Source organism: Nipponia nippon, unplaced genomic scaffold (assembly GCF_047370975.1).
Source record: "Nipponia nippon isolate SJK-2023a ecotype South Korea unplaced genomic scaffold, ASM4737097v1 scaffold_6, whole genome shotgun sequence".
Taxonomy (NCBI): Eukaryota; Metazoa; Chordata; class Aves; order Pelecaniformes; family Threskiornithidae; genus Nipponia; species Nipponia nippon.
This window is the reverse complement of record NW_028262380.1, coordinates 81,425,198-81,441,030: the sequence shown is the minus strand read 5'-3', so window position 1 is coordinate 81,441,030 and position 15,833 is coordinate 81,425,198. Positions and strand designations below refer to the sequence as shown.

At 49.7% G+C, this 15,833-nt stretch overlaps 1 protein-coding gene across 11 annotated transcripts in view; it reads left to right on the top strand.

Moving 5' to 3' along the window:
• SEPTIN11 (septin 11) overlaps positions 1-15,833 on the top strand; it is a 79,593-nt gene that overhangs the window by 16,050 nt on the left and 47,710 nt on the right. For all 11 annotated transcript variants that reach the window (XM_087737908.1, XM_087737907.1, XM_087737915.1 and 8 more), the window contains exon 2: positions 13,394-13,508. In XM_087737908.1, coding sequence (XP_087594034.1) covers positions 13,394-13,508 — 115 coding nt within the window. The remainder of the gene's footprint in view (positions 1-13,393; positions 13,509-15,833) is intronic.

Below are 15,833 nucleotides of genomic sequence, written 5' to 3'. Positions count from 1 at the left end.
TTCTTTATGGTGTTGAGCTTAACCTCACAGCAAAGGCAGCGTCCTGTTCTCTGGATTTCTGGGGGGACCGTGCTAGTCTCGAAGCTGCCCTTGAACTATGCGTGACTACACGATCGCTTGGCTCTTGGCAGTGCTCGGGAGCCTGGCTGGGTGAACACCTCTCCACGCACACGCTCAGAGTTGTCTCTTTCCCGCGGAGACGGAGGAAGGGTGCTTTACTGTCTTCTCTCCATACATCACACGCTCCGTGGGCAAGGGACCGAGTGCTGTTGCAGAAGAGAGCAGTGGTTTCCTAGTTAAGTACCACCGCTGAAGAACACCACTCATCTGTCCATCTTTGAGATGTGCTGTTACATGGCTTTTTTTTTTTTTTTTAAGTGGCAGCTGGCAGGCAGTTTTCACATGTCCCAAACTGTGCATGTGTTTGCTTGGAGACCACAGAAATATACTGGAGACTGAAGAGGAAGACACGCAGTGGGCTCTGTTTTGAGCCTGGCTGCTTAGAAATTGTTAGCATCTTGGTGGAAAGCTTGGTAGTGAGTATGAGCCCTGGCAAAGGAGAAGAGGAGAGAGGCAGGCAGAAGGGTAAAAGTCATCTCCGAGCCTTAGCTGAGGCCACAACTAGTAGTAGTTCATGATACCAAACCTCTCGGTCACTGCCAGGCCTGCTTATAGCACTCATGTCAGGTGGGTGCGTAGCCACAGCAGCTTCAAAATGTCAGGTTTGTCTGCGCACATGTGCTTGCTTAGAAGTTAAGGCCTGGATTTTCCCCCGGCTCAGGTAGGCTTTGTTATTTCAGTTGCCTCGGTAGCTGTTCCTGCCTTGACTACAGGTAAAGGTGCAAGAAAATAAAGGCAAATTGTGTGGCTGTTCCTTATCCTGAATGCCGTGGAGTTATTTGCTTTTCCTGGTCATTTCTCCTTTGCAGCTCTTCCCTCCTAGATGTCTCTCACACAGACAAAGTTGCTGCTTTTACTCAAGGTGATGAAGTTGTAGGCTTCAGAAATTAAGTTCTGTGGCCGGCCTAGAACATGCCTTTTCCTGCTAAGGAGCTCCTCGCTGTGAAGTAAGCTGCAGTAAGGAAATCATCACAGCTTGTATAAAAAGAGCAAGGAAAGCTGAGGTGACTACAGGAATGGAAGCTCCTGCTGCGATCTGAGCTTGGTCTGGTGGGAAGGCTTGCCCAGCCTTTCCGAGGCTGAGAGCTGCGAGCTAAAAAACAGCTAGGAGCCATGCAATTGCTGTGCGTGCTTGTGAAGGGGGCACCCGGGGGGGCTCGGAGGCTCTGCCGGGAAAGTGGCGTGTGCCAGGGCTGGGCGCGCAGCTGGAACTGGGGGTCTGGTGCTGAGCCTCCCTTCCTGGTGTGTGTCTTAGCAAGCCGGGGGTTGCACGTGAACCCCCCACCCTCTGTGCCGGCGCAGATCCACTGCCTCTTGCTGGAATCCAGCCCTGGGGTGGGAGCTGTGCTCCAACAGCTTGGGAGCCTGGTGCATCCAATGAGCTGTGGTGTGGCCTCATTGCCTTTATAATGTATTCCCAGTTGCACCAATGAAACTATTTATTTTATTCCCCAGGAATTCATGCCTTGGTAATAGAGGTGTTTGGAAAATAGGTCCCTGCAAAAGAAACTTGTCGGACAAGCCTAATGTTTGCTGTCATTGCCTGTAATTGGGGGAAGATCCCTTCCTGCTGTGCCAGGTTCCCAGGCTCGTCTCCTGCGGGAAAACCGCACTCTTGTTTTACGGTGATGGTGTCTGCCTGAGCCACCTTTGGAGGTGAGAGCACTCGGAGAGCCCAGAGGAGGGAGGAAACAGTACTGCTGTCTGTCTGCTTTGTCAATGGCGTCAAAATATTTCCCTGAAAAAGCCTCCGCTTCTCTGGTGCCTTCAGAGGGATTCAGCCTTGAATCCCTTCAACCCGCTCCTTTTTATCCCTGTCTGTGGCTGACCTGCAGCCGGCAAAGCATGAGGTGAGAGCAGTCGGGGCTGCAGGAGTCTCTTGCTGATGCTGGTTGGCAACACCATGGAGGTCCCCTTGAATTCTTGTGCTGCAGCACGGCCCAGGGCAGGGAGGCAGCACGAGGTTTCTGTGCCTTGGCTGTAGTGTCTGCAAAGCCTCATTCTGGCTGACTTGTTCCAGATTAATTTGGGTTGTCTTCACTTGCTTGCTGACATGGGCTCCTCCTGGGTTAATTAGCAGATGAAGTTGATGGTACCTGTGTTTTGCTGGCTACAGTTGTGGAGGCTTGATGTATAGGGGTTGGGGGGGGCAGAGAGAAGAAGTGACGTTTTCTCTACTGCGGTGCTAGCTGGGGCTGCCCAGGCTGACTCCAGCGGGAGATGTGATTTCAAGTCTCTCCTTTACTTCTTGGAGACATCTGCTCGGTGGAACATCTCTGTGATTTTGTAGCTAGCTCCTCTGGCTCAGGCAAAAAAATAGTTGTGCGAGTTGGATTTCCTTGCTGGTCTGTTTGCAGTGGAGACTGAGGATGTGTTTTGGAGAGGGCGGAAACCTTCAGCTGCAGAAGGGAGTTTGGCTGTGCTGCGTAAGAGGCCTTGGTGGCCTGTGCTGTGGTGGGGACTGGCCGTTCTGTAGCATCTTTCACGTTATGTCGCTTGTAGTTAGTCACGAGCAGCTAGAGCGCAGGGAAAGCCTTTTCCCTATGCCGTGTGTGTGGAGGAATAGCTCAACATCAACTCCAGTGCAGAAAATAGGTATGGGGCAGAGTGGGACTCTTCATGGTTATGGGAGTTCGTTTAGATCTCTGGAATAAAAGGCTCATCTCTGCCACACACCAAAAACTGGAGTTGCAAAGCCCATCCTTGGATTCCTTGTGACTAGAGAGTTAATCCTTTCTTCTGGTGCTGTAAATGTTTATTTAGCTCTCTCTTACGCATTTATGGAATTCAAGCACTTTTGAGTGTATATTGGGCAATTGCCGGTGTCCTGTCCAGGGATTCTTTATGACTTGGAGCATCACCAGGGGACTGTAGTGGTCATAAAATGCCTTTGTGATCCTGCCCCTTTGCAAGTGATGGATGTGGAGAGGGCTGTGGGAACATTCCCGTCTGCGGGCTCCATGCGAGAGAAACCTTTTGTCTTGCGCTGCCTATGGAGTCCAGCAATGTGAAGTCTCTCTAGCGGTTTATCAGTGCGGCAAAACATGGGGCGGGTAAAAAGCCTGGTGTAGGGTGGCCTTCTAGTTCCATCTCCTCCTAACGATAGCAGTGTTATGACTGTGCCGCGGACCTAGATCAGATGTGCTTTCCTCTGGAAGAACTCTGGCCAACTAATCTTTTTGGAAAGACAAAACCCAATCTGTCAAGGCAGCTACAAAAATGTGCAATTAATGAGGTGGAGGGAAGGAAATGGTTCAGCTAAAATGGGGAATTGCTCCTTGAAGCTGTGTCCTATTGATGAAAATTTTTGTATAGGCTTTCCCTGTTAAAGGCAGGAAAACGAAGACTTGCTGAAGGCAAGTGGGGAACGTTGCTGCTGTTGAGTCAGCTGAGAGCTTGAAGTCTCCGGACTAATGTTTCAAAACTGTCAGCTAAATAATTCAATAAACCTTGACCTTTTCCTCTGCACGTAGATTCAGTTCAACTTAATTCCACTTTCGCTCCTGCTGAAGACAGAAAACTGCATGCTAAGGCAAACGACGTTATTTGTAATCCTCTATATTCTTGGATTGCTGACCTTTTCTTATTAATGATGAATGACTTCTGTGGTGCCCCAGAAGGGCTTCACATACCAGAAGGGGCTATGCACGGTCCCCTTCCCTTTTCTAAGCAGATGCAAGGGCTATGACTTAACACTCGGAAAATTAGACCATAGCATGAACGCATTAAAATCTGGTTTTCCTGCTTTGTTGTTGTTATCTGCATTACTTTGTCAGAACCGTGCTCAAGTGTGCGCGTTGCTAGTGAGAGTAAAAATGCCGGACTTGTCAAAATCGAAAATGTTTTCTCTGGCCTTTTGTTTAATATCCTTAGTGTCATATATGCATGTGCACGTCGCTTAGGAATTTAAGAAGAGCTGGTCTGACCCAGCTCTTTGAATCCAGTTGATACTGGATCAACAGTTCCTTGGTGGTGCTGGACCAGTCGGGTATCCCTGAGGAATTCCAGTCTGTATCTAGCACTTGTTGGGACCCTAAAAGTCCTGGGAGGGATTTCCCAAGGAGTACATTTACCTGCTTCATTGAAGTCCTCCAGTAACTCCAAGCCCAAAACAAGTTGCCAGTGCGCTGACCGTGTGAAATCACATAGCTGAATGATGGTTCTTTTTTTTTTTTAAGTTGAGACCTGTTCATACGCACTGCTGTGGTAGCTGGGCATTGCAGAAACCACGTATGTAATCCAGCTTTGTCTTAGGATTTTGATGTGAAAACAATTACTGTGATAAATCTGAACTCTTTATTTCAGACTCAAGAGAACTAGTAAATAAATGATCTGAAGTTCTGTGTCTTTACATGCACAGCAATGCATGCCCTACTTGGAAACTGGGTCTGTGCAGACAACTGTAGCACGTCTGTGTGCAGGGCAGGACCGTGCCATGGTGTCCCCCACCTGCCTTTGAGCAAGCCAACAGGGCACACTATTAATGCAGATCCTGGTAGTAGATCCCAGGGCTAATTAATTATCCAGAGCACGATATGGGGCACCTTTCAGTCCTGGAGCTTGCTGAATAGGAGCTGACAAAATGCGCCCTTGATGTGCGGCTACGGTTTTTCAGGAAAGAAAACACGGGGTTAAGGAACTGCCAGGCAGCCCTGCTCGGCTCTGCCTGCACCACCTCGCAAGGAAAGCTGCTGCCTTTTGTGTTTGGAGTGGCCCTTAACTTGATTCAGGTATTGGAACAGTGCCGCCTTGTTACAGTTTTATAAGCAAGCCCTATGGGCTGCTTTCCTTTCTAAAAATCTCTGTATTTCGCTCTGGTTGTGTTCACACTCTTAACTGGACTGGAGCTGGTGGAAGCCTGGGGAAGGGTTGAGGAAAACTTGGCAGTGGGATCAGATGCTCTGTTCCTGGGTTTGTGTTAATTCTGCCTTCTTGTGCCCTGGATCTGCGTCCCAGAGGACGTTCTCCCTGCGAACGGCCTCTCTGTTAGCGTAGCTGGGAGTCTCGCCGGGTTTGTATATCACACTTCGCTCTGTGTCGAGTCCCACATAGCGCTGTGCCTCCAGCTAAAGGCTTTTAGCAACGTACAAGTCCATGTTTTTAACGGCCTGTGATGCAGCTGTTTCAGGGCTATTTTAAGTGCTTGACAGTGGAATACAGAAGGAAATGACTGTTGTTGGTTTTTTTCCTCTCTGCTGTCTTGCTGGACTACATCTGTATCTGTGGTGGAGTGGGACTGTGTAGCCAGAAGGGCTGCGAAAGAACGGGAGGGGGCGGAAAAAAAGTATTTCTAATGTCCGTAGAGCGACATGCCTTTCTGCCATCTCCCAGTTAGCTTCTGCCCTACTGGTAAGAGTTGTTTTTTAACTCTGAAGATTACGCGTTCTCAAGTCTAACAAAAACTCGACCTTTTCCAGCGCTTGCCGGTGTAAAGCGGCCTGGTGTCACGGGCTGCCTCGCGTGCCGTATCGCTGTGCAGCGGCTGGCGCTCTGCTGGCCCGCGGTCCGCACCAGAAACGTGGTGTGCAGGGCTGTTGTGAGGGATCCTCCAACTTTCTCAGCTGTGCCTGGCTGAGAGAGGATGGCTGGGGGTGCGCAAAGGGATACATTTACCTTTCCCTACATGTGGCACCTTAGAAGACAAAAGGCGGGGAAATTGCAATAAATCGTGTGCCTTTTTTTGAAACAGAAGGAGTGGAGCGTTTCAGCCTGGGGAGCCTGGCACTGAATAACTCCCGCTTTATTTCATCAACCTCATCCAAGCGGTCAAAAAGGCAGTTAGTTGCACGTCGTCCTCCTGTCAGGAGAGAGATTGGGCCAGAGAAGCCAAGAGCATCTGGTTCTCATTGGGCTCTGCCTTTGGATGGTCTTCATTCTTGTTTGTCGCATTATGTCTCTTCCCCCCTCCCTCCCTTCTTCCTTCCTCTCTCCTCTTTTTTTTTTTTTTTTCCCCCCCTCCCCTCCCCTTCAGTGAGTTTACAAGCCTTGCTGGAATGCACATATGGTCCTTATCATCCCCAAAGTCCAGCTTTTTTTTTTTTTTTTTTTTCTGGTTAGCAGTTTGTGACATCAGGGGCTGCTAGAGGCATTAGTCACTTTTACTCCAAATAGAAAGGTCTGTGGTTTTTGGAAACCTATGGAGGGAAATGTCTTTCATGTCAGTTCTTGGCATAAATGCAACTGTTAGTGCTCTGAGCTTGTGCTGACCTTTAGCCAAACGCTTGGCCTGGAAGACAAATGTTCGTTCCCACTCTCTACAGGCACTTCTGAATTGTCAGATTTTGCTGACTTCCCTCTTCCCAGAAGAATGCGACTGTATCCTTTTTCTCCATCTTCCTGCTGAGCTGCTGCAGCTTGCCAATGTAAGCAATTCCCCTCGCCTCCCTGCCAGAGTGCCTCGGAGGCGCGGGAACAGCGGCGGCTCGATCGGCTGCAGGGAGCGTTTCCTTGCCGCGTGGCAGGGGCTGGGGCTCGCAATTGCAAGCCGATGGCAACCAGGATATTTGGGGCTAGATGTCTGGGACGTAGGCCTTGTGCTTCCCACCCCATGCTGCATCCGTGCTGGGGGAGCTGGGATTGGAGCAGGGGTTTTGCTTGGGTGGATTTTCCTCTGGCAGGCACGGTGCCTGCTCGCCGTTCCTGGTGCCATCCCACGATTCACTCGGGGAGCCAGCCTGGGAGAGAGGATGCTGCCTTCCTCATCCCTGCTGCGTGTTATTGCCTGCGCTAATGTAAGCGTGTCCAGCATCGCCCAGTCTCTGAGGGTGTCTCCTCAGAGGAATCCATCACTTTGTCTCGCTGGCAGCCTTCTTTGGTCTGTGATTCCCCAGCTAAAATCTCATGTATCTGTAGAGCAATATTCTGTGCGAGGAGGGCAGCAGGAGACCCAGACCTGCCCTTCCCCATCTGCTGCCAACGGGTGCTTTGTTGGCTAAATTGCTTCTAGTCTTCCTCCTACAAAATAACCTTTTTTGCTAGCCCGATTCTCTGGGATTAAAAGGAAAAACCAGTGCATTCAAGGAGGGCCTTTTTGTGTTCCCTGTGACCTCCATGATTACTGAGCGAGGGAGCCAACTGGGCCATAACACCTTGCCGACGATATTTCTGGTTACTGGGAGTAGGGAGACCTGGCTCCTTGCTGCTGTTTTCGATGTTGATGTTGCTGGAGGGCTGGGGCAGGGGATGTACCGAATGAAGCAGCGCTGTTGAGAAGCTGTGTGCCCCTAAGCAGCTGCAGCTGGCGCCAGCTTTTATCGGGGAAGAACAAGACAGTTTCCTGAGGTCCAGCCCTTGGGGGCAATAGCTGCCGCAGCGAGTCGCTCGGTGGGACGGTGGCACGGCGGGAGGCGTTAGCCATCCAGCTTGCCTACCTCGCCGATGAATCTTCACGGCTTGCTTGACATATGAATCTACAGAATGAGGATACGTCTTCCAAAGGGGTCTGCTCTCCCTGTTGAGAGAGAAGGGGAAAAAAAGAAAGGAAGAAAACAAAAAAAAAGACCTCCCAGACTTCAGTAGCTGTGGAGACATCTGCCCGAGTCTGCAGCCAGCAGCAGCACGCAGACAGGAACTCCCCCTCCTCTGCTGGTGACACTGATGGTTATCCCAGCCTGAAACAACAACAAAGTCGTCCTTCCTTCCTTGATGAACTGATTGATTGCTATGGGCGGTTTTCTTGTGGCATGACTGCACTAGCTATGGCAAGGAGGGGAAAGGAATGGTTCTTTCTGTTCGTGTTCCCCACATACTTGACTTCCCTTGCCCAAGAATTAAGGGTTTAACCCTCACTTAAGTCTCCATAAGGAAAGGGATGGGGGTTGTGGGTGCTGTTTCAAGGAACTGAGACGGTGAGCTTGGCTCTGGCGTAGGCGCTGGGAATACTTTGTGCCCTGCCGGCGGGGACCCCAGCTCTCCGGTTTAACACAGGGAATGGGTACGACAGATGCGTCTCTTGCTGGCTAGTCTTTGCTTCTGTGCTTGCTGCTCTTTCCTGAGCCGCCTCTTTGTCTGAGCAGACTAAAGTATCTCTGAGGTCCCTGGCTTTGGATGCAGCATCTAAGATTACTTCAGAAACGCGGGAACGTGCACCTAGTAATGGGGCAAAAATGTAGCTGGCCTGAGCTGCTGACAACAATAAAAGCTTTCAGAATTTCTTAAAGGTGCCGCCTAAGTTGTGTGGCCTCAAATAACTAAACACTTGGTTCATATTTGTGGTTGAGCTCAATATTTTGCATACCAGCATTTTTCCCCTCTTGAATTTGAGGCTCAGTTTGGTTTTCTTTAACTCTTGGGAGGCCGTGTGAAGCTGACCCCCAGCTGCCAGGAGCAGTGGGCCAGGAGGGGCGGAAGGGGAATATTTTGCCAGCAGCCTTAAAGCAGAAGGGGCTCAGCCAGGAGCTTGCTTGGGTGGAGGGAACAGCCATCATCATGGTTAAGTCCTCAGCGAGGAGAGCGGACCGGGGCAATAAATGCAGGTGTCCTTGTGGACCCTCTTTCCTCGGCCTGTTGGGAGCGACACTCTTTTTTCTACCCAGGAGAAGAGCAACCTTGCTTTATCTCGGATCAGCTACCGGACACGTTATGAAGTGTAAGGACGTGGCTCTGTTTTGTGCCGCTTCTGGAGAAGCGATGCATTTCTAACGATGGGACCCACCTTTATATCCACCTCCCCATCCGCACGCAGGCGTCCTGCTGCTGAGGCCAATACATTTCCCCTTATTCCTGCTATAGCTCTGCCAAGCCACCGTGGCTTAGGAGGAATGAGCTGATTCTCTACTTGCACGTGCCTCGTCAGCCAAACTGTTTTATAAAGCTTCACTGAATTACATCCAGGCAAACCCACTGTTTGCCACAGAGCATCTGTTACAGCGTTGCTTGACCTATAAAACCTTTGCTACCAGGAGCTGTGTATGAAGAAAGCCAGATCCAAAGTAGACTTGACAGGGCTCTGAGATTGCAAACCCCTTCTTGTCTTTTGCAAGGCTTCCCCCCCCCCCCCCCCCCCCTTAAAATGAAGAGCACCAGGACATCGAGTCCTGGCAATTAATCGTTTTAGAGTGATGGTCCGTAGTAGACGCTGTGCCTCTGGAGGCCTCTGGCTGCTTTACTTACCCTTCCCTTAGCCTGCTAGAGTTAAAACCAGCAGCTGCGATAACAGCATCTGAAAGATTGTTGTTGACCCAAGAAATATCAACTGTGGGATGCCTTGTAGGTCACTGCAAAGAAAAGCAAAGGGATCAGCATCTTTCCCAATAAACAAGCATTTATTTGTTCATGTAACTCTGTAGTTTTTGTGGGGGTTAGCATACAGCTCCAGAGGTTCAGAATCGCCTCCCGCTCACGCAGGTGGTATGCGAGGAGGAATGGGAGGGCTTTGCCCTATAATGTGGGGTTTGATAAAGGAGATAGGACTGTGTCGTAAGGAAGAGTTTAAAATGAAGGCTGCTCTTGGTATGTCTTGAGATCTGAGAACATCCAGACACCCAAGTCTAGCAACCTATCTGGCGCAAATTGGCTGATCTCTCTAGATGTCTGTGGAGCTGCAGTTTTACCCATGCTGATCTTGTCCATCGATCCTGAAGCTGCAACCAAGGGGAGGTGCTTGGCAAACAGCTATTCTTTTAGCAGGAATAAACCAGCGCTTGTCGCATTGCTCCGGTGGCTTGTTGGGTGCACCCAGGGGCTCTGGGCTGGTCTCTGGGTGTTCACGGTGGGATGGCTCACCTGAGAGCAAAACCCAGCCCACTGGCTCTTCTCGGGAGCTTGTCACAGCGACTCACAGCCAGAGCGGTGTGGCCATCTGACTTAGCATCCTGTTGTTTTAAAAACACTTCTGTTTTGCCAGACTGAATGCGTGAATCACTTGCCTGTTCCACTAATTATACACTGAGCAATCATGCTTGTTGCTCTCCAGCAGAGGCTTTTTTTCCATGTGGATAAAATCTGAGCTCAAGAGGCACTCCTGAGTCTGCAGTGGTTTCAGTCCTTGTCCCCTCCCCAGGCAGCCCGAGGGCTGAAGGTTGTAGCACTGTTGAGCTACTAAAGCCAGAACTGCCCAGTCCGATGCAATTGGGCTAATTGGTAAAATTGCCCATTGTGGTTTTGGTGCCTGACACCCTTGGCAGAGCTGTGCCGTGGCTAAAGGGGCCGCAGAGCCTCGTGGGGGTCCTGCGGCTTCCAGCCTGCTGCCCAAACCTCTGCTGGGGGGAGAGCGGACAAAGGGGGCCGGGTTTTTCCCCTTGTGCCAATGTCCCTGTAGTTACTGAGCGGGAGTAAGCTGTCCCCTTGAAGAGGGTGACAGCAAGAGCAGAGGCCTGGCTGCACTGGTAAGAGGTTACGCAGTGTGCGCCGTTCCCTTTAATCCCTCTCCTCAGAGAGGACTGACCTGCGTCTCCCCCCAAAATGTGGCGGCTCTCCAAGTCCATCTGCATGCACTGGAACTGGCTGTTACGTTTCACGATGCTTTCGTTTATGTGTAGAGTGAGATATTTAGGAACTCTAGTCCCTTTGGCTCTCCCGCCTTGTCCAAAATGCGTATCTGTGGTGCTTCTGCAGAAATGCACATATTTGCTGTATCCACTCAATGGGATGTGCTGCAGTCTGGGGAATACTGAGGGAGGTGGAGACGTGGATTTGCATTTCATCTTTGCCCATGCCTTGGGCCTCTGAGCTTTTCATGAGCGTTTTGGTGTTTCGGGCAGATATCGGACTACGCTTCTGCCTCCTGTTATGCAGCACAGCTTGTGAAAAACACTTGGCATTGAAAAGCGTAGAGATAGTTTTTGTTTTTTCCACTGTTGATGTTTGCCACTTGCAGGGGAAAAAAAAGAAAGGGGAGGGATCTAAACCAAAGAAGGTATGCAGCAAAAAATAACTGACACAGATGCAAGGGATGCGTCTAACTCCTGTTCCTGCTGAGTAACTGATGATGAGGCAGTACTAGCTTTCCCAAAATATATCAGGGAAAGATATCGGTGCTGTGCTGAGAGATGTTAAACACCCACCACTTTCTGTGAAGCCTGTGAGTCACGGGCACCTATTGCTTTCTGGGATCTGCTCCGAGCTCTGTTCACTTAATCATAAACCCAAGCCCACTGGTGTTTTAAAAATACTCACGTTACAAATATTTAATTTAACCCATTCACATTGTGCATAAATCCCAGGGTCTCCCTCCATTGCCTGGGGCTTTTCCAGGAAAATCACTGTTGCGGGTAAATGAGGTGATGGTCTCTTTCGTGTTGTTTTTTTTTTGTTTGTTTTTTTTTTTTTTACCCAGCCTGAGTGAAGGAGGTGGCATCTCTTATTCACCTTAAGCTTCTGTGGTACGGTGTTGGTGAATAGCTGTCCAGTACGTGGAGGGATGGCAGTGAACAGTCTCATGTATTGGCAGTAAGCCTTCAGCCAAGCCTGGTTCGGGCGTTAGGAGAAGGCTCGGGTACCTGGTACAGGGTCAAGCTGCGTGTGCCAGCGTGGCAAAAAGGAGCTCTTTGCTCCCTGCTCCATCCCTCTTAGTTATGATGATGGCACAGATTTAGACATATTTACTTTGAGATTTCTGTTTGGTGGGTTTTTTTTCTTTCTTTCTTTAAGTCTGAGTGGTATTTTCATCAACACTCGGCCCAGATGTAACTTATTCCTCCCCGCAATCGGCGGCTGGTCTGTATCTTTTGAGGAGGGAAGTGGGGATGCTCAGCAGTTGTGCAGAGAGTGGGAAGTCCTCCTCCGCTTTTGATTCTTATTTTAACAACCGAAGAGTGTCTTTTTTCGTGTCTGGTCCAAAGCCCACTGATTTTTGTGGAAAAGAAGCTGGTGCTTCCAGCATCTTTAAAGCAGGCTGAGGCTGCCCACGGCTGTGATTTAGCTCAACAGTGTGGCCTAGGTGGAGTGACTCTACTGGAAATGTTTGGGTTTGGAGAAAGGTTAGTATCTTAAGTGAAGGACAACAAACTTTTGCAGAAAAAAACGTGTGAAATAACAGCAGAGCTGCTCTAGGGCTGCCGAGGAGGTTTTTGCTATTCTTTTTATCTGTACTCAGGATGTTGGCATAACTGCAATTTGCTGGGGAAGAGATAACTGGGCTGGCTTCTTTTTCCAAGCCTCTCTGAATTACTATACAGCCGTTGTGGAAAAAAAGTCCTAAATATAATCTTGGAGTTGTTTCAAACCCCTCTGCTGCGAGGTCTGCGCTGCCCTGTTACCCTGCCCAAAACAGCCTTGGGGGGTTCGATGTTATCAGCTCAGGCCCCCCAGGCAGCCTGGAGGAGGAGAGCGGGTCCCGAGGGGTGACCGGCACCTCTGGAGGGCCTGGCCTGGCTGTTCTCCTGCCGAAGACACGGAGGGACAGCACGGCAGGCTTCGTAGGTCACGCAGGGAATGCCAGCAACAGTGCCCTGCTTTTTCACCTCGTGTCGGATGAGGTTATTTGTGAACCGAGGCATCCGCAGAGCAGCACGCGTGCTTTTTTCCCTTCCGGCCAAGGCCTGTAAAAGGTGGAAAGAGATTTAGCTGGCTTTAGAGGCGGTGTTGCCATCTAAGCTATGTCCTGCTGTGGCCATGCCGAAGGGTCGCAGCAAAAGTGCAAGAGTGTTGGGTTTCCCTCATATGGCTGGGAGGGTAGAGCAAGTCCGAGGGAGCTGCGCCTTCCCTTTCGCACACGGAGCCAAGGGGAGCACGAGCTTGGCTCTCTGCTTGCTTACACAGGTTTCTATCAGGAATAGATTTTGGAGTTGCGAGCAGGACCGCATCGCAACCGGTGTCACTCTTTCATGTCCTGTTGGGGAGAGCTGGCCTCCCTGGGTGGTTTGGGGAAGCTCCTACGCTGCTGGGGGAGCTGTGAAAGGGGAGGCTGGCTGGGGCAATCAAACAGGAATTGGTCTGCTTGCAGCTATGATGGTGTTTCATTCTCTTCTCTGGGTGTCTGCCTAAATAATCTTTGGGTAACCCTAGGGATATGTGATGCTGAGGCCTCAGAAACAATGTTTGGGTGTTGCAGATTGGTACAGAATCATGGTTTATTAGTCACAGGCATGGAGAAACAGTCTGGTGGTTGTTTGCATGCCTTGGGTTTGGGGATGTTTTGGCTCCCGAGCCCCGCGGCTGAGCGCGGGATAGAAGTAGGAGGAGAGCACATCTGGGGGGACCAACCTAAGACAGAAAGATCCTCTGTCCCGAGAACTCTTGTGTTGCTACACAGTTCTGACAGGACTAGGCACAGCCTTCTTCCCTGATGGGGGTGTTGCAACTCTGTTAAATGCCTTTCTTCTTGGTCTTACAGAGCGATGACCTTAGGAACCTGTCCCTTTCTGGCCACGTGGGCTTCGACAGCCTCCCCGATCAGCTGGTCAACAAGTCAACGTCGCAGGGCTTCTGCTTCAACATTCTCTGCGTGGGTAAGGCATCCTGCGCCGCTGGGCGGCCAGCTCACGCCAAGGGGTGCACGCGTATTCACAAATTAGCACCTTTTCCCTCCTGCGAAGGGTGAGATCCGAGCCAGTGGGGACCGTTGTGGCAGGGAAGTAACAGTTTCTTCCCAGAGCTGCTCCAGGGTAAAATCTAGTATCCCTCTTTTCCTTTTCTCTACCCCATCCCGTGAGTCAAAACATGGACATTTCTAGGTGTTAAAAATCTACCCTTTTGATGGTACTGCGCTTCTCCTTTCCCCAAGGGCTGCCCATAAGGAAAGTGAGCTAACTTGGGAACGAAATGTATTTTTAAAAAAAATGTTAACTTACATCTGCCTTTCTTTGGGTTGAGCGCAGAGGCTGTTTCTCAAAAATATTGCATTCCTTCCCTTCCAGGCTTTGCCTGCCTGTCTCGTTATATTCTTAGTTTCTCCAGTTGGAAACGATGCCATTTTTAGTCTCCAAATGATGTACTTGAGAACAAAGCCTGTCACCCGTTCCCTGCTGTATTTAATCTGGATGCTGCAAGTTAGTTTTATAGCCTGAGTTACTGTGTTACTTTGCCCAAGTTGTTCAGAGGGTGAAATGTGGGGAGGCAACTCCTTCTCTTACCTATAGATACCTGCTGCCTTGGCACTCTATGGCTACTGTGCAGCTGGAAACCCCTTGCTCAGCCCTAGGGAGCTGTGTGCTGAACCAGCCTTGATCTATTGGTGGACCTCTTCAAGATGCCCCCAGAAAGTGGTTCTGTAAACTGACAAAAACGGTGGGTTTTACTCTTCTTTTGGCAGAGCAGTCTACAAACATCATCTTTCCATTCGCTGTTCGTTTAAGCCTGTAAGAAGGGAGTATTGTCCCTTCTAATTAGTTACATTAATTAGCTGGAAAAACCCCCACAACCCCCTGACTGTGATTTTCTACAGCAAGTTGAGAATGTCTGTCTGCAGTGCAGGGGGAGCCATCTGAAAAAAAACCTGGCAGACAAACTGGACTCCTGTCTGTAGCTTTGCACGTCGAAGAACGAGATAAGAGAATAGTTGTCCTTCTGCGCGCTCAAGCTACCAGCCCTCACGTGACTCTCCTAGCAGCGTGGAACCATTTAAAATTCAGCAGGGAGCATCCCGATTAGCAGGCAGCTCTTGGATCAAAATGGCATAAATTAATTGCCTTTCTCTCTGGCAGTAAATATTCCTCTCTTAGCATGACTTGATATGTGTCCATTAACACAGCAATTTGGTTGAACTCTTTTTTTCTTGTAAAATGTGCTGATCAACCATTTTTTGCCTCAAATTAAAATCTCACACAAATTGTTGCAGTTGTGCAAGGGATAGACATCTCCCCATTTAAAAAAATATTTTTGAAATTGTGTTTTGAGATGGGACACAATTAACTTTGGCACTGTAACGGGAGGCTTTGAATTGTGGTGTGCATGGATAAGATGCTGCAAAGCCCATCTTGCACAGCATGCAGCAGCGCAGCATTCGCATCAGGAGCTCACTAAAATACGTAGCTTCAGACATTAACGGTCTGCGCCATCAGTTTAGGACTGATCTTTTCATGTGGGTTGCGCTCTATGTGGGCCTAGAATTTTGAGCTATAATGTCGTGTATATTTTCTGTCTTCACGTCAAATGTCTTTCATTTGTTCATTCTTTTTTAAAAGCTTGCTTTATGTCCTGCAGCTTCCCAGGACAGGAATGCTGCGACAGACGTCTCTCTGCTTAATTATTTTACTGGGCGTTAAGTATTCACTTGCCTTCCTGAGCCTAGCACGAAAACCGTCAAAGTCAAAGCCAGGAAAATGAACTGTTGAGTACCACAGAGCAACAGGCAGTTGCTGAGTAGTGGTATTTGTCTCTGTGGACGCAAGTACTATATGGTTCTCTCAGGTCTTCAAAGTGGGGGCTTTGCATATTTTGAGAGATTTTTCACGCCAGGAGAGCTGCATACAGCCTAGAGAGATGCTTGAGGGCGATCCCAGATGCAGGCTCCCCTCTCCCACCTGATATTTTGCATTGCTCTTCAATTATTCCCTCCTATTTAAGATTTGGGGGGGAGATGAGAGGTTGGGATGGGCCCCCCTCACAAGCCTGACCTGCAAACGCCAGAGCTGCACGCTGAAGTCCAGGAGGTCTGTCCCAAATCCCAGCATCTCTTCAGTTGGAGCAACTTCAGGACGTAACCTCAGCCCACCCCCTGCCCACAGCATGGGTCGCAGTTTGAGAGCGTAATTGCTAAGCAAACACTTTTGACTTAAAAATGGGATTTAGGCTAATGCTTTCATCCATGTTACTAATTGCACTGGGGATTAGTT